Source organism: Littorina saxatilis, linkage group LG11 (genome assembly GCF_037325665.1).
Source record: "Littorina saxatilis isolate snail1 linkage group LG11, US_GU_Lsax_2.0, whole genome shotgun sequence".
Classification (NCBI taxonomy): Eukaryota; Metazoa; Mollusca; class Gastropoda; order Littorinimorpha; family Littorinidae; genus Littorina; species Littorina saxatilis.
In genome coordinates this window covers 6,139,875-6,160,003 of record NC_090255.1, presented here as the reverse complement: position 1 = coordinate 6,160,003, position 20,129 = coordinate 6,139,875, and the positions used below count along the sequence as shown (strand labels likewise).

General features: G+C 40.9%; 2 protein-coding genes across 3 annotated transcripts; one reads left to right on the top strand and one right to left on the bottom strand.

Annotated features, from left to right (window-relative positions):
* Nucleotides 1–1,813: 1,813 nt before the first annotated feature.
* Nucleotides 1,814–11,008, bottom strand: LOC138979627 (phosducin-like protein 3). The gene is made up of 6 exons (XM_070352350.1): nt 10,853–11,008; nt 10,238–10,367; nt 8,766–8,856; nt 8,078–8,221; nt 7,118–7,326; nt 1,814–2,848 (listed from the first exon to the last, which is right to left on the bottom strand). Exons 1-6 carry the CDS (start codon nt 10,856–10,858, stop codon nt 2,715–2,717), a joined length of 714 nt encoding a protein of 237 aa, XP_070208451.1. The 5' UTR covers nt 10,859–11,008; the 3' UTR covers nt 1,814–2,714.
* Nucleotides 11,009–11,264: 256 nt separating this feature from the next.
* LOC138979628 (Golgi SNAP receptor complex member 2-like) lies at nt 11,265–17,015 on the top strand. Of its 2 annotated transcripts, XR_011460062.1 has the most exons (3): nt 11,265–11,660; nt 14,540–16,488; nt 16,820–17,015. XR_011460062.1 is itself a non-coding variant. In XM_070352351.1 (2 exons), the coding sequence occupies exons 1-2, from the start codon at nt 11,389–11,391 to the stop codon at nt 14,910–14,912; spliced, it is 645 nt and encodes a 214-aa protein (XP_070208452.1). In that variant the 5' UTR covers nt 11,265–11,388; the 3' UTR covers nt 14,913–16,816. The 2 variants fall into 2 exon arrangements, 1 of the variants encoding a protein (XP_070208452.1); XM_070352351.1 differs by lacking the exon at nt 16,820–17,015 and having other exon boundaries at nt 14,540–16,816.
* The last annotated feature ends 3,114 nt before the right edge of the window (nt 17,016–20,129 follow it).

The window sequence follows — 20,129 nt, the reverse complement described above, 5'->3', positions numbered from 1 at the left end:
CTGATCAAGCGAAACCTGGTAAAAGTGCAAGGGCTGTGGCCGATTGGATAAGCTTTGCTGACCACGTACAATGCGTGGTCGCGTTTTACTACGTGGTGAGAGTTTGTTTGGTTTAGGGGTACAGTGGAATCTCATTTTAAGACCTTCAAAAATCTTAAATAAGCAGGTCTTAAAAGGGGGTAAATTTACACAGGTTATGAACAGACAATCCTCAAAAAATGGAGGACTGGGTGGCCGAGTGGTAACGCACTTGCGCTCGGAAGCGAGAGGTTGCGATTTCGACCCTGGGTCAGGGCGTTACCAATTTTCTCCCCCCTTTCCTAACCTAGGTGGTGGGTTCAAGTGCTAGTCTTTCGGATGAGACGAAAAACCGAGGTCCCTTCGTGTACACTACATTGGGATGTGCACGTTAAAGATCCCACGATTGACAAAAGGGTCTTTCCTGGCAAAAATTGTATAGGCATAGATAAAAATGTCCACCAAAATACCCGTGTGACTTGGAATAATAGGCCGTGAAAAGTAGGATATGCGCCAAAATGGCTGCGATCTGCTGGCCGATGTGAATGCGTGATGTATTGTGTAAAAAAATTCCATCTCACACGGCATTAAATAAATCCCTGTGCCTTGAAAATGTGCACGATATGAATTGCATTAAATAAAAAAATTAAAATAAAATAATAAATCCCTGCGCTTAGAACTGTACCCACGGACTACGCGCGATATAAGCCTCATATTGATTGATTGAGTGATAATTATGTTTTCCTCTGACGTCAAGCCGCCCTCCCAGAGAGAGACCCCGGGGTACCTTGGGCCCCAGGTGGTCGTTATGCAATGTGCCGCCAGCCTGTCTGGGTATCGTTGGACTCGGCGTTTTGTCAAGGGTAGATCATAGAAGATGCCAGGTGGCTTGGAGGTTTTAGTCTCCTACCCCCCCCCCCCCCCCCCCCCGCTTTCCTTGTCTTTACTGACCAATGAGAAGTGATGTCAGTTTTGTTAGCTAACTCTTGATTGGTGGCTTTTGACGCCACCCATCCCCATGTACATGATAGCATTTGAGATTTTGGGAGAGAACTGAGAACTATCTCGGAGAGAGAGGACGTACTTGTTTTTGTACTTTGTTATCATGGAGACATACTGATGTAGATTGCATTGTACTATTGGTGTGGCCTCCCGGGCTTGGATGAATCGACAGACATGCTTTTCCAGAGTTTCATGTTGCATCAAGTGATTCGTCGGTCTGTGCCAGTGAACTCTTGTCTATCATTCTACATGTGAGTGAAAGTCCATTACGAGAGCAAGTGATGTTCTTTCAAGATAGACTGGGGATCAAACCTCCATAAAACATTATTAATTTTGTCACTATGCCACTCTGTCAAAAGCAGGGTTTCATCTACTAGTGCGCCGTGCGCCACTGACGCGTTAAATCTGAAAATGTCCCATCACAATTCCCTTCAGTGCGACAAAGGGTGCATTGAGCTTACATACCACTGCGCAACCAAATGTACACTATACATCGGATTACACACACACACACACAGATAACACGATATAGTGGCTAATTCTCAGATTGCACCATTTTGCACCATTTTGCATCTTTGGTCAAAAACGCGTACATGCATCTTTGACGCTTCTAGCCTTTGACTATGTCCCATCGGAATTTAGCTGAGGGGGACAAATGTCCCATTGCCTTTTTCTCCCTGCAAAAGGCCTACACAGACACCAAATCTCCAAAACAAAATGGTCTTACTCCATCAAAAAGAGTTTTAAAAGTTCAAAATACACAGAACTATTCACACACAAACGACAAAACTGGTTTGGTTTCATACACTTTTTTTCTCAAAAATTAAATGCATATTTTGGGTACAAAAAGAAAGATTAAAATTCACTCGTACAATGTTCATCCCTCCACCTCTCAAACACACTCTCACATGTATACTCTCTCTCTCTCATGTATACTCTCTCTCTCTCTCTCACATGTATACTCTCCCTCTCTCACATGTATACTCTCTCTCTCTCACATGTATACTCTCTCTCTCTCACACATGTATACTCTCTCTCTAACATGTATACTCTCTCTCTCACATGTATACTCTCTCTCTCTCTCACATATACTCTCTCCCCTCTTACACGCACCCTATCATAAACAAGGATGGTACATGCAAGTGTCAATCACCAACATAAATTATTTTTTGGATTATTTTCAAAGAAAAGGGGAAAAATAATGGAGCAAAATGCTGAAACAAGCTGCCATTTTTCCTGACTCTTCAATAAGAAATAAAACAGCGTTTAAAGAAAAAAAAGCACAACCAACCAAAGGATCACACTCACTCTCGTATACCACATCAAAGATTCCAAATTTAAACAAAAGCAATGATCGGGTGTAGTTAAACAGATCCCCAGCCAACAAATAAGCTAAGTGACCAAGAACGAGTTATGTCCCTTCTTACATTATCCAAGAGTGTTTTCCCAATCCATCCTGCATTTGTTAAAATGTGGACGTAAATCAAAGGGACTCTATCCAGCCAGAAACAAGCTAGCTGACCAAAGACAAGTTATGTCCCTTTGCTGACAAAAGACAAATTATGTCCCTTTCAACATATCCACTTAGTGGGAAGTACCGATTCAACCAAGAGTGTTTTTCCCAATCCATACTGCGTTTGTTAAAATATTGGCGATCTTTAACAGCAATCAAAAACCAGAAAGTCAGATTAATATCAATCACTGTCGCTGTCATTGCCCATGTTGCTGCTTCGTATGGATGATTCCATGACGTCACGGATTTCACGCTTGGGTGGTTCTTCAATGTCGGATTTGATGGCGCCAGTCTTATGCAGCATCCACTCCATCTCTGCAAAACAAAGAAATAGTACATGGATTTGATTTCATGGTTTTTCTCATTTGATTTTTTTTCTCTCTATTTCATTAGGCAAAAAAAGTTCCCCCACCAACCTTATTTTTACCTCCCGACCAAACTCTTCTTACCCTTCAAAAAATATTTTTCACAAAAATTATGAAATTTGTTGCAGACTTTGCAAAGAAAGTCACTCTTCTAAGACGTCCAGAGAACACAGTTCGCATGATTTCCGGCCAATAAATAGCCACATGTCTGTGAAAAAAATATATAAAAAATGTTCAATCAAACAAAAACAAAACAACAAAACTACGTACCTGCCTACCGACCTAATTCTGTTCGCCTTGTCATTGGAAACAAATTTTGTTTGTGGGGGGATCTAAACCTAATTAATGACAGTCATTTAACTGGTTGACTTGGGATTTTTCTGGTTAGCTCTTGACAGTAATATTCTTGTCATACTCTGCTTTTCAATATTACTAGCAGTCAGGCCCGGCTTCGCCCGGGTGTTTTTGATCTCCCCTCTCTCTCAGAAACTTCTAGAATCTTATTCCAATGAGAATAAGCAATAGATGAAAGTGTGAGCTCATACATTTGGATTAAAAGGCTGGGACTGACAGTGTGAAAGCATCACCATCAACACACTCTTTTTGCTGAAAAATAACTTTTTGACTTGAGTTATCTCCTTTCCTTAGGAAAATTCTAGATACTTGAAAACCAGGTCTAACATCGACTCTATATATTCTGTAAAGACTGATCAGGCGTGCCTGCATTAGAAGAGATACCTCCCTTCAATGTATAACAAAGTAAGAGTTACCTCCCTTTGCTTCTAGAAATTTCCTGAACTGTCCGGTTAACTTTTTCTTCTTCATTTCTTCTCCTCATAGGAGCGATAGAGAGTCTGTAATATCACTGGCATTATGTGCTTGCTACATGTGAACACCAGGCACTGAACTGGCCTTGCACTATATAGGCAGTATTCAATAAACGTGAGGTTCGCTATAATTCTTTCTTTTAGGGGGTAAGGAAGGGGTTTGTGTGGTGGTGATGGGGGATGATGGGGGTGCTGGGGATGGTGGTTGGGTTGGTGTTGATGATGTAGGGCTAGTGGTAGTGGTAGTTGTGGAGTTGGCGGTGGTGGTGGGAATGGGGGTGGTGGTGGTGGGGGGGTCGGATCTGGGGATTGAAGGGGGGGGGGGGGGGGCAAGTTTACTTTTTTTTTAGAAGAGCCAAGCCACAACTAAAAGTTTCTCTCTTCAGAGGGGGGGGGGGGGGGGGGAGGCGGAGGAGGATTGGAGGGCTGGCAGCGCAGCGGCGTCGGCAGTGGTCAGGTGCACATCTTCACAGTCACAGGAGTGCACATGCACGACATCGTCTTTTATAATCCGAGTATTTAATTCAAATGGTACCTGCATTGCAGCGTTCCAGGAAAAAGTGATAAATGAGATCACGTTAATGAAGCTTTTTGCTTTTACAGCTTGCAGCATTTGTCCTGCTGGTTACCATATAGCAGTGACATTACATGTTACTTTCACAACAAAATGCACACAGGCTACACAATAGCTGATCTTTAAAGTTTCAAATTTAACCACTTTGTGTACCATCTATCAAAAGTGTTTCTAGAAACACTATTTTTCTTTGATCAGATTATAGCTTCTACAAAATTGTATTGAAGTTGTTTGTCTTATTCAAACAATTAGGACACAGACTCGGAGGAAAGGAATTAGCACGTGACCCACGATTGTTCAGCTTTTCACTGCAGAAATGCTATTCTTTCAATTTTAAACATAAATAGTGAAACATCTTATTCTTAGTTTGACAGCTGAAGCGTTATTCACAAATACTGCTATTACTGTGGATACCCGCTTAAGACCCACCAAGTTTCACACTTTGCTTCTTTAAGACCTTGCTTTCTCAGATTTTCTCTCCATAATGTGTGTGAATGTACCTCTATTCTAAGACTCCCACCTTCTTTAAGACCAGATTGTCTCTCCATAATGTGTGTGAATGTACCTCTACTCTAAGACTCCCACCTTCTATAAGACCAGATTGTCTCTCCATAATGTCTGTGAATGTACCTCTATTCTAAGACTCCCACCTTCTTTAAGACCAGATTGTCTCTCCATAATGTGTGTGAATGTACCTCTATTCTAAGACTCCCACCTTCTTTAAGACCAGATTGCCTCTCCATGTCTGTGAATGTACCTCTATTCTAAGACTCCCACCTTCTTTGAGACCAGATTGTCTCAGATTTTGTGTCTATCATGTCTGTAATTACTTACCTCCATTTCAAGACTCCCTTCTTTTTCTGACCTGATTTTCTTGGAGGTCTTAAAGGCTGACATAGTCCTATTTAATTAGTTTAATTACTTCCAGGGCTTTTCCCATCGTGGCGGGGATGTATAAATTAAGCTTCCTGCAAAGTTTTAGGTTTGAAGTCCTTACCAATTCGAGAAATAACTAATTCTTTATTGCATTGTTTAGCAACAGTTCTCCAGGACTTGGGCTATTTTTAGACCGTTGACGTCACTTCGTGACGTTTCGTAAACCAAAGATGGCGTCTGAGACTGTTCTGTTTACATTCGACACTATCAACACCCCTTTGCAATACTGAAATATTTTTTTCTGTGTTCGAAAGCTACAGCCAATCGTTATTATATCCCCTTAGGTACAGTTTTATAACATTATTGGCACATGTAAACAATATGAATTAATTAATGAACGCTACGAATATGGCAGCCTTTAAAATGTGGGTTCCACTGTACTCTTCACAAAATCGCAATTTTTTCAAGTACACTGGAACCTCATTACAGACCTTCAAACATCTTTCTTTCTTGTTTTATTTGGTGTTTAACGTCGTTTTCAACCACGAAGGTTATATCGCGACGGGGAAAGGGGGGAGATGGGATAGAGCCACTTGTTAATTGTTTCTTGTTCACAAAAGCACTAATCAAAAATTTGCTCCAGGGGCTTGCAACGTAGTACAATATATGACCTTACTGGGAGAATGCAAGTTTCCAGTACAAAGGACTTAACATTTCTTACATACTGCTTGACTAAAATCTTTACAAAAATTGACTATATTCTATACAAGAAACACTTAACAAGGGTAAAAGGAGAAACAGAATCCGTTAGTCGCCTCTTACGACATGCTAGGGAGCATCGGGTAAATTCTTTCTCGTTCCAACCAATATGGGACTCCCCCTAACCTGCGGCGGGTTTCCAAATATCTGAGAAAATGAGGTCTTACCCAGGAGGAAGTCTTACAGATGGGAATCGGGCTAAATTCACACAGGTTATCAACACAAAATCTTAAAAAAGAGGGTCTTAAACAGGAGGAAGTCTATTTTTTTGTTTTTTTTTTTTGTTTGCTTAACGCCCAGCCGACCACGAAGGGCCATATCAGGGCGGTGAGGAAGTCTATAAAAGAGGTGCTAAATTGAGAGGTTATGAACAGAAGGTCTGAAACAAGAAGAGCAAACGCTCGATCGAGTCACTTTCGCAGTTCTGAATATTATATGAGGCATCAGATGGACAGGAAGAAATTGCTATTCACAACACAATGAGTCACGTTCACATAAAATTTGAGCCCGGTCACTTTTATAGTTTCCGAGAAAAGCCCAACGTTAAGTTGTGTGTTGCCGAACAGAAAAGGCTAGTTATCTCCCTTGTTTTTCTGATAACGTTCGTAAAAGGCTACAGATGTAAATACTTTGATGTAAAGAATAATCCTACAAAGTTTCAATCACATCCGATGAACTTTGTCAAAGATATAAAATGTCTAATTTTTCCTTTGACGCTGACCTGTGACCTTGAAAAAGGTCAAAGGTCAACGAAACCATCGTTAAAGTGTAGAGGTCATTGGAGGTCACGACTAAACAAAATATGAGCCCGATCGCTTTGATAGTTTAAAGTCCAACGTTAAGGTGCTGTCTACGGCCGGCCGGCCGGCCGGACGGCCGGCCGGACAGACTAACACTGACCGATTACATAGTCACTTTTTCTCAAGTGACTCAAAAACAGGGCATGAAAAGGGGGGGGTTCCCCTGCAATGACAAAAAACATGTCATCAATTGAAAACTCTGCCTGAACAATCCTTCTCATTGCGGTCAATGCGCATGCGCTAACATGGGGAGATTAATCAGGTCGTGAACAACCTAACCCTAACCCATGGTTCGATCGGTCAAAGGGTCGCATTTTTTAAGTCCAAGATTGAGAAGGACTGTTCAGCAGAGGTTTCAGTTCGTGACAAACACCTTCACTTACCCTCCAATTTAAGATTCATGCCTCCAAAGGACAGAGGTCCCACAAACTGTTTCTTCATGTCGTTTTCAAAGTAGATGAAGATGGTGGGAAGGTTCTTGTCAGGGTAGTTTGGGATGCACACTGAAGATATGCTTTTCAGGAACTTGGTTTCTGGAAACTTCCGCGCCAAGGTCGACAGGTACTGGTTGATGAGACTGCACAGAGGAATTCTGAAAAAGAAAAAACATGATTGAAAGTAAGAAATGATGCAATCTGAAATCCAAAAATAGATAAGACTGCTAAAGTTCCAAAATTCTTTTTTTTTGGTGTGCTTTCTTCATAAGTCACATACAGCCACACTTTCTCTCTCACACTTTGTGTTCTATTCACCCAAGGAACAGGCTTTTGACGCTGACGTCATTTCATTTCTACGTCAATCATTTCCCAGCATCTTGCATTCATCAACGATTATGAGATAAGTTCATGGGCGGGGATGTAGCTCAGTCGGTAGCGCGCTGGATTTGTATCCAGTTGGCCGCTGTCAGCATGAGTTCGTCCCCCCGTTCGGCGAGAGATTTATTTCTGAGAGTCAACTTTGTGTGCAGACTCTCCTCGGTGTTCAAACACCCCCGTGTGTACACGCAAGCACAAGACCAAGTGCGCAACGAAAAAGATCCTGTAATCCATGTCAGAGTTCGGTGGGTTATAGAAACACGAAAATACCCAGCATGCTTCCTCCGAAAACGGCGTATGGCTGCCTAAATGGCGGGGTAAAAAACGGTCATACAGGTAAAATTCCACTCGTGCAAAAAACACGAGTGTACGTGGGAGTTTCAGCCCACGAACGCAGTAGAAGAAGAAGATACGTTCAAAGACCACCTCTACAAGTGTACCCCAAATACCTTAAGACTCCCTCCGGAATCGTTCAGATTTGTGGAGGTCTTAATAGGGATGTTCCAGTGTATTACCCAGACGACTCACCCCTGTTTGTAGACGTGGATGACCACCCACACCCCCTCCCCCGCCTTGTTCACCTCCTGCACCCAGTCAGACTTGGAGATTTCCTGGACCTCGCCAAACCTGGCGCGACTCTGCTTCTGTTTCAACTCTGCCAGCCGCTGCCGTCTGTCAAACACACAAAGGAAATCAAAATCGTAAATAGACGATTGTTTTTAAAAGCAGTGGTACCTGCGATGTGTGGCCCCTTTGATGAGAGGACACCTCCCTAAAAAGACTTCGTCTGGCGTCCCTTTGTGTATTAAATCTACCAAAATACCTGTCATGACAGGCCACCTGTAATGTAAGGACACTTTTGATTGGTCCCAAGGGTGTCCTTTCATCGCAGGTACCACTGTTACTCTGTTGCTAGTTGGGTTGCGAACCAGTGAGTACCCTTGCTTTACCTCTGACAAATAAAATTACACGCGCTCATGTCCACGTGTTTCCAACACACCCCTCAAATGGTTGCCTGAGTAAAAATCAAGGGTATTCACTCTTTAACAACCCATACTCATTTTATAAGTATTCTTAATTTAGTGACAATATCCACATTTTTTTCTTATCTATTGAAGCAGTCTTACAGCTAATAAACCAAACAGAAATACAACTTCTACATTAGTTAAGTAAACAGTGCTGTAAAACAAATAAAAAGACAAGTTTACAAACTTACCTGTATTCCTCAAAGATCCGCTCCTCTTCTTCATCAATGTCGTCTTCATTTTCATCAAGTTCGTCTAATGTCATCTCGTCTAAACCTTTACCTGAAAAATTAGAGACTTGAAAGTCATGAACACTCTTTATTTTTATTTTTTGTGGATTACACTGGAATCCCCCTTTTAACCCTTACACTGGTGCAATTCTGTAACACATGTTACATAGCCACTGGTGCAATTCTATAACATGTTACATAGCCACTGGTGCAATTCTGTAACACATGTTACATAGCCACTGGTGAATTAACAGAGAGAAAAATAAAGAAAAACGGTCATATAGGTTTTCGCATCCATGGGAGGTAATGGAACCGACCAAACAGACTGAGCCAGTAACTTAGCGCGACATATGTCGTGACAACCAGGTGACAGTATACGTAAAGTAGCGCGACATATGTCGCGACAACCAGCCTAAGGGTTAAGACCTTGTTTTCTAAGACTTTCTGTTCATAACCTCTGTAAAATGACCCCCATTTTAAGACTCCCTCCTTTTCAAGACCCAATTTTCTGAGATTTGTGAATGTTCCACTGTACTCACATCAGATTTGGCAAATGTAGTTATGTCAAACGCCTTTTATCTATGTCAAGAATCATAGCCAAATGAGGCAGAGCGCTTAAAACTAGATCTATAACAACTTAAAGAAGTAAGTCCATGATTTGCATGCTTTTTGGTGGGTGGTTTTTATTTTTTTAGTTTCTGGTATTGCAATTGTTCGGGCAAGGGACATCACTTGGGGTATAGAAAAGCTAGTCAGTTGTAATAATCCCTCTACATATTGACAATAAGTGACAGCTAAATAGTTAAAATACAGAACCAGTCTCCTGGAAAATGAATTGAGGATGAATGTCTTCTTTTTTTTGTAAATGATTTACTATTCTCTCAAGAGTCAAGTGTCAGACTGGGTCCGCCTAGCTCTCAATTACTATCAGTATTACCAATATTTAGAGTGCTTACTTTTCATTATGTTAAAAAAATACCAAAAATGCTGTACTGACGTGTTTACGAAGACAAAAAAGTTACAATTTACAACAGTTACGACCCTATGGTCTTCTTCAGGTAAATACAACAAGTATAAAACTAAACAAAAAAGAAGACACTAGGAACAAAACTGTTGTAAATTGTAACTTTGTCGTTCACACGTGAGTACAGATGTTTTTGTCTTTTTATTTCTCGCTCTCAGAGTCTCACGCACAGTCACTATGGAAACCCCCCTTTTAAGACCTCCAAAAATCTGACAAAATCATGTCTGAAAAAGGAGGAATCTGAAAATGGAGGAATCTGAAAATGGAGGTAAATTTACTGAGGTTATGAATAGAAAAATCTGAGAAAACAAGGGAATATTCCTGAATTTGGAGGTGGAACACTGTACTCTTTTAATCAGATTATTATAACTTTTCAACAGGCATGTTATCTATGCGATCACATCCTTACCAGTGTTCTTCTGCTGCACCGTCTGTTCCACTAAGTTGACGATGTCATCTTCCGTCAACTCTTTCTCCTTCTCTGGAATGATGTTGTGTCGACGGAGTGCGTCATTCCATTCTGTGTCTGCGTTGGTATCCTGTCGAGAGTAACAAATATGTTGATGTTAATTTTGCAAAACATCTTAAAACATTTATTATCAAGGTAGCTTTAATTTTAAAGAAAAACACAACCGAAAGGTCTCAAACATGCATTGACACACACAAGTTCAACAATCCAAAAGTGAATGCCTTACATTTCTAGCAGTAGCACACGTACAACTACAGCTACATTTACTACTCGATCATAGTCATATAAAACACATCATTCACCATGACGTTTTCACTTTTGACTATACACAGAATACATCACGCTTACTGGCTTAGTCTAAATCGGCACCATGAGTGTAACGTTCTTACTTTGATGTCTACGTTCTTACTCAGATATCAAAATTAGTAAAACTTCACTACCAGTACCAGTACCACCCTCCAAGTCTCCCAAACACCGGTGAATTATACTTCAAGTCATTATACTTTGGTTCTGCTGTCTACTCCTTTCAAATACATGTACATTTCAGGAATTTACCTGCATGGTTCTTGTTCCCTTCTACTCCTGGTCAATAAAACAGTTGACAGATTAGCGTTCACGTCGTCTGCTCTGGGAAGCACACCCTTTCTCGTCTAACTTCCAGGAAGGATTGAGAAACCTCGTTGTGGTGAAAGGTGACGTCACGCAGTGGTTTCCCATACCCATATTTGGATATTTTTTGTTCACTTGGTTCGTGGGCTCACTCAAACAACACCAAATTGATGCATGAAATGCACTCAACCCGTTATTTTTGATAAAAATGTTCTTAACGTAAAGATACTTTTGCCTTCAAAACGGAGAAAAGTAGCAGATGAAAACGAAAATAACAAGAATAACAAAATTGATGACGTACTTTGCAAGTTTTCCTTAGTTATCTGCCCTGAGTACACATCAACATCACACGGGAAGTGCAAAGATTAGAACACGTCTGCTGTTGAGGGAAATTGTGCCAGATTTTTCCGTTTCTTTTTCTTCACACGTCAAAAAGTCAGTTTTTATTTTCTCCGGTCTCCCCGGATCGTCTTCGCAGTGCCATGGAGGCACTTTATCACCAAACAAACAAGCTGATCCAAGATGTCGGAAGAGAATTGGGCCGACTAGAGAGAGCCGACGAGGATTCGGCTCATCTGGTAGAGAACGAAATTCAAGCGCATTTAGATCATGTCATCAGTAACTGCGAACGTTTGGAAATTTTGGTCAACAAGGAGCCGGTGACACGGCGTGCCAACGCTAAGATGAGAGTGGACCAGCTGAAGTATGACTGCCAGCATGTGCAGGCTGCTATGAGAAACCTCCAACATAAGAGGTAAGGCCACAAAAAAAATAGGTCTGTTTACGGTAACGTAGGCCAAAAAAATAGGGTCGGTAGGGCGGGATTTTTTTTTTTCCCAAAAAAACATATTTTTACGTTATTTTGCAAAAAAAACCAAAAGATTTTTTTTTTCTTTTTTTTCTCCCCCAAATGCCAAAAAAAGTCTAGGGTTGCGCGAAAAAAATAGGGTCGGTCGGGTTACCGTAAACAGACCTCTTTTTTTTTTTGGCCTAAAGGCATAACCGGTACTGTCACAGTGGAACCCATCTTTTAAAGACCTCCACAAATTTGAGAAAATCAGGTCTTAAAAAGGAGGGAGTCATAAAATGGAGGTAAATTTACAGAACAGAGATTAGGAAGAAAAAATCTGAAAAATGAAGGTCGTAAAAAGGAGGTCCAAGTCTTAAATTAGGGGGGGGCCTCACATCCATGAGAGGTAGCATAGGACAAATGTCCTGGCCAATGTAAAAGTGATAGGACATTTGTCCTGAACAAAAACAAATCAATAGGACATTTTTTTCCTGTAACAAAACGTAAATATAATTAAACTTGACTAGTTTCTTGGCACGAGGATAAAAGAACAAAAATACTTTTCTTGGCAAAAAGGTAACAGAAAATATACAATAAATTACATCGAGTCGGTGCAGTGTTTCTGTCTTTGAACTTCAACTACTGTGCTGGTTCCTTTCTTTTGCTGAAGAGCATTCGCTTCCTCGTGGATGGCCACTTTTCAACAACCTTCACCACCCACTGTGACTTGTGAATGTCATCCTTTGGCCCCTCCAGGTACACACGCATCAAGCTTGAGATGAAGTTACGCGTGGGGGTGAGGGAGGGGGTAGTGTCTTTCTTCGGCTCCGATGTTTGACTATCGAGATCGACATTCTCACCTGGGCGATCGGGCTCCAACTGCTCTGGGGCTGGAGGAAGCTCAGTTTCCGTGCTACTGACAGATGATGAGGGAAGGGACTTGAAGTGTAATTTCTTCTGTCCCTTTTCTGGGATCAGTTTTCGTTTAGGCGGCATGTTTGTTATTTTCGGGGAAAGCGCGAAGGGAGGCAACTCTCAACTGGCTTCGAGCATTCCGAGTTGCGAGCCTTGAAAACTCTTTGGTACTAGTACTACTAGAGGCAGAAAGTGTGTTATTTCGTCTGCTACACATCGATTCGCAATACATCGATAAAATAGCATTCAAACTACTGTAAATTGAGAAGTACTGACGATGTCCAGATCAAATGATAGAATAATCGGACATTGACCACTTTGTGACAAAAACAATAGGACATTTGTCCTCCTGCATGAAAAAAATATCCTCATATGTCCGATGTCGGACGTGGATGTGAGGCCCTGGGGGGGGTCTTAAAAGGGGGTTCCACTGTATTTACACGATTGATAGAATGTAAGTTCACATCTGGCATAAATTAAAAAAAGACTTAAATAGTTAATTTTAATAGTTTTGACATACTAGTCAAGAGAACAGTTTGTTTATTAGGCCAAAAAAAAAAAATGCTTTGGTTACGGTTTCATGGCCAAAAAAAATAGGGTAGGTAGGTCGATTAAACTTTTTTTTGTTTTTGTTTGGTTGGTCCCTCTTGAAATGATAAAAATATTTGTGTATGCAGGATATTCGAGGTATTTTCATATTGGTGTATTTGGAACCACAGATATTAATTACTTTTTCATGTTAAGAAAAGAAAACTGGACATACCCTTTAAACTGTATAGTGCCACTAGTGAACACAGTCTTGAACGCAGTCTGGACTGATTCGAAAGAGTCTTCGGGCTCGGCACTTATTTTCGTCGACCCAACACATTTTATCCCGAACAGTTTGCCGTCCAAAGTTGGATGAAAATCATGAAAAATGTCCACCAAGGTTGCACTCTTCGAGTACCGACTTATCAGTCGTGTTTGTTCGATATGAACGCACTTTCCGAATACGATTGCAAATGCAGACGACATCTTTTTACGTTCGCGCAACGAACGAACGCACGAGACTGACTTCCCTTGGATATGGGAGTTGTAAAAAGCGGAGTGGTGTCCCTTGTCGGGCTTGTTGTTGTCTGCTCGCCGGCGATCGATGTTTTCTCTGTGCCGTGGTGTTGTCGTTTTCGGTGGGTTTTTGTGTGTGTGTGTGTGTGTTTTTTTTGTGTGTATGTATGTGTTTGGTTCATTTTATTTTTAGCTTTAGGACCAAAAAAAAAGTTTAGGGTCGGCCCAAAAAGTTAGGGTCGGTCGGGAAACCGTAACCAAAGCATTTTTTTTTTTTGGCCTTATTAGAATATTACTTTTCTTTTTTTACAGGGGAGGAGGAGGGAGGGGGGAGGCATTCAAAATTTTATGGCTGTGTTCTGAAACTCCAGATTTTTAGTCTTTTATTTTTAACGTCTGGAGGGGATGGTAGTAATGTATGGTGTGTATTATACTTTATTACTTCTTTTGCGTTCGTGGGCTGTGACTTCCATGTACAATCGTAGGCACAAGTGAGCTTTTAGATATATATGTACGTGTAATGGCTGTTTCCCACCACCATTTACTGATTTAGGCAGTATCGTACTTGACATTTCCTTCTCCTGTTGCAGCTCTTACACAGGTTATTTCCTACCATCTTACCTAAATTAATGGAGTCCACAACAACACAGTTTATTTCCTACTATCTTACCTAAATTAATGGAGTCCACAACAACACAGTTTATTTCCTACTATCTTACCTAAATTAATGGAGTCCACAACAACACAGTTTATTTCCTACTATCTTACCTAAATTAATGGAGTCCACAACAACACAGTTTATTTCCTACTATCTTACCTAAATTAATGGAGTCCACAACAAACAAAAAACTTTAAAAAAAATAATTTTCGTCTTAAAATTCCAGATACATGCGAGCGCAAGAAGAGCAGGAGCGAGAAGCGTTGCTCAGTCGTTCGTTCACCACCAACGACCACGGCGACACGACCTCCATCTACATCGACCCCGCGCTCCAGCATCACACCAAGATGAGCGGCGCTCATTCACGCATGGACGAACTTCTCGAGACGGGCTCAAACCTCTTGTCCAACTTGCGGGACCAGAGCGGAACGCTGAAAGGCGTGCACCGGAAAATTCTGGACATGGCGAACACCCTGGGACTGACCGGTACAGTGATGCGCTTGATCGAGCGACGGAGTGCGCAGGATTGGATTATCATGGTGGTGGGGATGGTCGTTACCTGTATAATTATGTACCTGGTGTGGCGATATTTTACGTGAGTCGAGTCAGTATTTGGGGTTAATTTATGAAAAATCTGTTACTGTACAGCTCTTTTGTTCTGTCTGTGAATTATGTGTGGTTTGACTTTCAGTAGGTTTTCCACAAAGAAAAAAGTGACAATGACATACACAGACCTGTGCACATCTACGGTTTCTCCGTAATTTCTCCGATTTTTATATGCAGAATACGGTGCTACGGATTTGTAATTAAAATTCCTAAATTCCGATGTTTTACTCAACAACAAAATTTTGGTACTTTTTCTTTTTTAAGATGTTTTGACTAATTAGTTGGCTGTTGCGCTGAAAAGACGTTTTCCGATTTACCGTGAGCGTGCGTGTTCTCAGCATTGAGTCTTTGTTCTTAGACTTAGTTCGTCCAGCGTCTGCGTGGCAACTTGTGATTGAAGTGAAACATGGAAAAGAAAAAAAGAGTGCGAGATTCAGATAGTGAAGAGGAGACACCAGCTCTGTCACCAAAGAAGAAGAAAACGCCACAACAGTGCAGGAAGTCCAGACAACCTGGAGATCGTAAAATCCAGCAAAGGAGACCAATACGAATTATGTCTTGAACGGTCGTTAAAGCTTACAACTGAAACATTTTAAAAACTACTGAAATTTGGTATGTTTACTACTGATGAGCGTTTTGAGTGTGCACAGGTCTGCATACATTGTATCGCCAAGTGACCCCCCCGCGGGTTAGGGGGAAGAATTTACCCGATGCTCCCCAGCATGTCGTAAGAGGCGACTAACGGATTCTGTTTCTCTTTTTACCCTTAAGTGTTTCTTGTATAGAATATAGTCAATTTTTGTAAAGATTTTAGTCAAGCAGTATGTAAGAAATGTTAAGTCCTTTGTACTGGAAACTTGCATTCTCCCAGTAAGGTAATATATTGTACTACGTTGCAAGACCCTGGAGCAAATTTTTGATTAGTGCTTTTGTGAACAAGAAACAATTGACAAGTGGCTCTATCCCATCTCCCCCCTTTCCCCGTCGCGATATAACCTTGAATGGTTGAAAACGACGTTAAACACCAAATAAAGAAATCACATGATCATAATTCCTGTCACATGATAAGGATTCCTGTCACATGATCATGGGTGGGATTTTTCCGGTATATGCCGGAAATCCGGATTGGATTATGTGCCAGATTGTCTGTGGTGACGTTTTTGTTGTTGTTAATTATACAAACCCTTCAGTGTTCAGGATTCATGAAATTTGTCAGTCCCACCCATGCATGATCATGATTGGCAGAGGGGCTTCTTTGTTTCTTTAGTGAGTTGCCAGGGATATTTTGCAAATAAAAAAAATGAGAGTAGGTACGTGTTCGTAAGAGTGCCTTGGAGAATGAGGAACATATGACTATGAGCTTGCGGTGATCATCCTTTTCTGAGGAAGAAAGTCCCTTGTTCATTTCAATGCTTGTTATTCTCTCAGGTGCCAGGAGACAGGTTCCGTATAACTCTCACTTACTCTGTTACACAATCATGTCGTATACATTTAGACCGCTTACTTCCCTTTGTTGATCAGATATTTTGCAAATCATCCTGCCAGGTGAACTATTTTCCAAATGTTTAGGCAAAAAAAAAAAAGGTCTGCTTACGGTAACATAGGGTGAAAAAATAGGGTCGGTGGGTCGCCTTTTTTTTTTTTTTTTTTTTCTCCCCTCTCTATGTTTCACAATTCATTTCTTCTCATCAATCCCTGTTTTTGCCCAACATAACTATAAACAGTACTTTGAGCTTACCTCCCTTCTGTCGTCTGCTGTTTGAGCGCAAACAGCTCTATTTTGGATGCGTTTTTTTTTTTCTTTTTTCAGACGATCCAAAAAAAAGATTAGGGTCGGGCCTAAAAACTAGGGTCGGTCGGGTTACCGTAAACAGACTTTTTTTTTTTTTTTTTGCCTTAGATCAGATGCAATGTTGTCAGTGTCAGGCGCTGGAACTGATTGACAAGCAAGGAGCTCAAGTTTAGACGGGAAAAAGATGTTTGTTTCCAATGACAAGGCCCAAAGAATGATTGTTTCTCTTTTTTTTTTTAATTTCTTTTTATTGAATTGTGTTTTTTATTTACACAGGCGAATGTGTCTTTTTTGGGGGGGCGGAAATTATCAGGCATGAAAATTCTCCGTATTTTTCGTATTTTTGAAAAAAATAAACCGTTTTTTTTTTTTTTTTATGTATTTTTATTTTTTTTTTATTTTTTTTTTTTCCTAGTCATAGTTATAGTAAAATAGTTTTGGGGCCATGTTTGAATCCAATTTTAAGGCTCAGATAGCCCCAGATTGCACCAAATTGCACCCTTGAAAAAACAAAATTCCGGGGGGGCATGCCCCTGGACCTCCCTAGAAGTCTTGGCGCGAAGCGCCTGCGAAACTTGGCGCTACGCGCCTTTGAATTTTTTTTTCAGTATTTTTTTTCTTTTCAGTTTTCATGCCTGATTATGCAAGCTGTGTCCTTCTGGATGTCGGAGAAGAGTAACTCTCCTTGGAAAGTCTGCAAAATCGAGTTTTGTCAGTTTTATTTATTTATTTGATTTGATATTTTTTTTCTTGAAAAAAAGGGTCAGTCGTTGAATCACTAACATTGAATTTCTTTTCTCGGCTGTAACTGAATGAATTGTTCTGCTGAATGCAACATTAACATAATTCAATGCTCAACTCAAGGTGAAAATGTGCCAAACCTAAAGTTGTTTGTTTTTTTCAGCTGTAAAAAAACAACTCTGTACCTCACAGATTTGGTGGAGCTCTGTGTTCAGTCTGAAAGAGTTCGTGTGAAATCATCTATTTTTGCATTATGTTTTCATTTGGACCAAGATCGAACAGGCGCGTATCATTCCACCCGCATAGCTGCCAACCCTCCCGAAAAATCCGGGAATCTCCCGAATTTTACAACTTTTCCCTGCTCATAGTCATATTCAAGACTAAACGGACCACCTGGACCGGACCCCCTGGCTCCTGGATTTTGACTTCAGAAGGTTGACAGCTATGCACCTGAAACAAGATGTTTGCTAAAGAAGATTAATTGTCCAGTGGATTGTATTTGCTGTGAAAGTTTCTAGACTTCCGAAGTTCTCCAAGTTTTGAATGAATTTGAGTCAGCTTTGACCTTTGTGCGTTCACACTCTTTCTTTGTTTTCTTCTCTCTCTCTCCCTTTCTGTTTTCTTTTTTTTCTGGGGTGGGGACTGGGGAGGAGGAGTTGATCGAAGTTGGTAGCAAGTAAATGAATCACTGGGAATTCCTTTGAGGGCAAGACTAGGGAACCTTGACAGGGAATCACTACTTTTCTGTAGGCATCGAGGCTGCGTGTTCATGTACAGTCGAACCTGCAACTGCGACCACCTGCTCAAAACGACCACCCCGAACGATCCCAACCAGCTCGTGTTCAATACAATTCACCTTTCCATAGGGACCATTTTTGGTTGGTCGCCTGGCTGGTTGTGACGGACAGGTACAACTGTATATGTTTTCAGTCTGGGGGGGGGGGGGGGGGGGGGGGGGGTTAGGTTGCAGAGGAGCAGTAGAAAAAGAATCTGCTCAAGACATGATTTCTGTCGCATTAATTTAACCTTCACCGTGCCAGGTGGGTCGTGGATGACCCAGGGCCTCACAAAATCGTCTTTATCTCTGAAACTATTTGGAGTTTTTGATTGAGACTTCAAGTAACCTCCAATCACCATACAACCATCCCATTGCCCAAATTTTAACAGATTAACTTTGTAAACAAACAAATAAACGATGACGTAATTTGAACTACACAGACCGGATGATGTGGGTCGTGGACGACCCATATGGAATGACGAAAGGAATTGTACGTTGTTTATCCTCATTCGGATGGCGTGGGTCGTGTACGTCCCATACACTTTACATTGAATTCTTCTTTGAGAAGTATAGGCGTACACGACCCACATCATCCGGACTGTGTAGTCCAACGCGTGCTCCGGTGAAGGTTAAAGATGAACATGTTTTTCGTTACGTGCGTATCTGCAACTCTCATCAGGCGAACCATTTGCAACCCTTTTTTTTCACTTTACGTGTATCAGTAAGGCCAAAAAGAAAAATATGTCTGTTTTCGGTAACCCGACCGACACTATTTTTAAGCGCTGACCCTAAAGTTTTTCGCTTTTCACACCCCCCCCCCCCCCCCCCCCCCCCCAAAAAGAAATTAAGTGAAGTATACTTTATTTAGTTTCAATATATCTAGGTCAAAAACATGTGCTAAATAATTGTAAGTAAACTAAGGAAGCGTTTAAATTTTTTTTTTAAAAACGTAAAAAGACGTTAACAAAACGTAAGAAAAATGTTAAAAAAAAAATTTAAAACCAACCGACCGACCCTATTTTGTTTGGCGATGTTACCGGAAACAGACATATTTTTCTTTTTGGCCTAAAATGTAACCAAAAAGTATAAAAAGAGAGATTCGATATTTGCATTGATGTTTGGCCAGTTTGGGTATGTTTGGCATACGCTTTAGTTCCGCAAGAAGATAAATTTGGCATTCAGCCAGATATCATTAAAGGGACGTAATTTTTCACTGTAAAAACAGACCACATAATCGAGTTGCTTCCCTTATACTCATAACGTGGATGTTTGCAAGCAACATTCCCAAAGAGAAGCTTCTCAAGGACCTCCTTTCATTGCGTGTAAACTGGTTCGGCTGACAATATACTGTAGACAAGTGAGTTTTTACATCTTCATTATATTAATTTGCAGAGTAGGAAATGGTTTTCTAATGATCTTGCTGGCTATTTTCCAAATTGCAAACTGGTATCCAAGTTTCTTTGCAACTTTTGTTTTATAGAAAGATTGCTTTTTGAGTCACTTGAGAAAAAGTGACTCTATGTAATCGGTCAGTGTTAGTCTGTCCGGCCGGCCAGCCGGCCGGCCGGCCGTCCGTAGACACCACCTTAACGTTGGACTTTTCTCGGAAACTATCAAAGCGATCGGGCTCATATTTTGTTTAGTCGTGACCTCCAATGACCTCTACACTTTAACGATGGTTTCGTTGACCTTTGACCTTTTTCAAGGTCACAGGTCAGCGTCAAAGGAAAAATTAGACATTTTATATCTTTGACAAAGTTCATCGGATGTGATTGAAACTTTGTAGGATTATTCTTTACATCAAAGTATTTACATCTGTAGCCTTTTACGAACGTTATCAGAAAAACAAGGGAGATAACTAGCCTTTTCTGTTCGGCAACACACAACTTAACGTTGGGC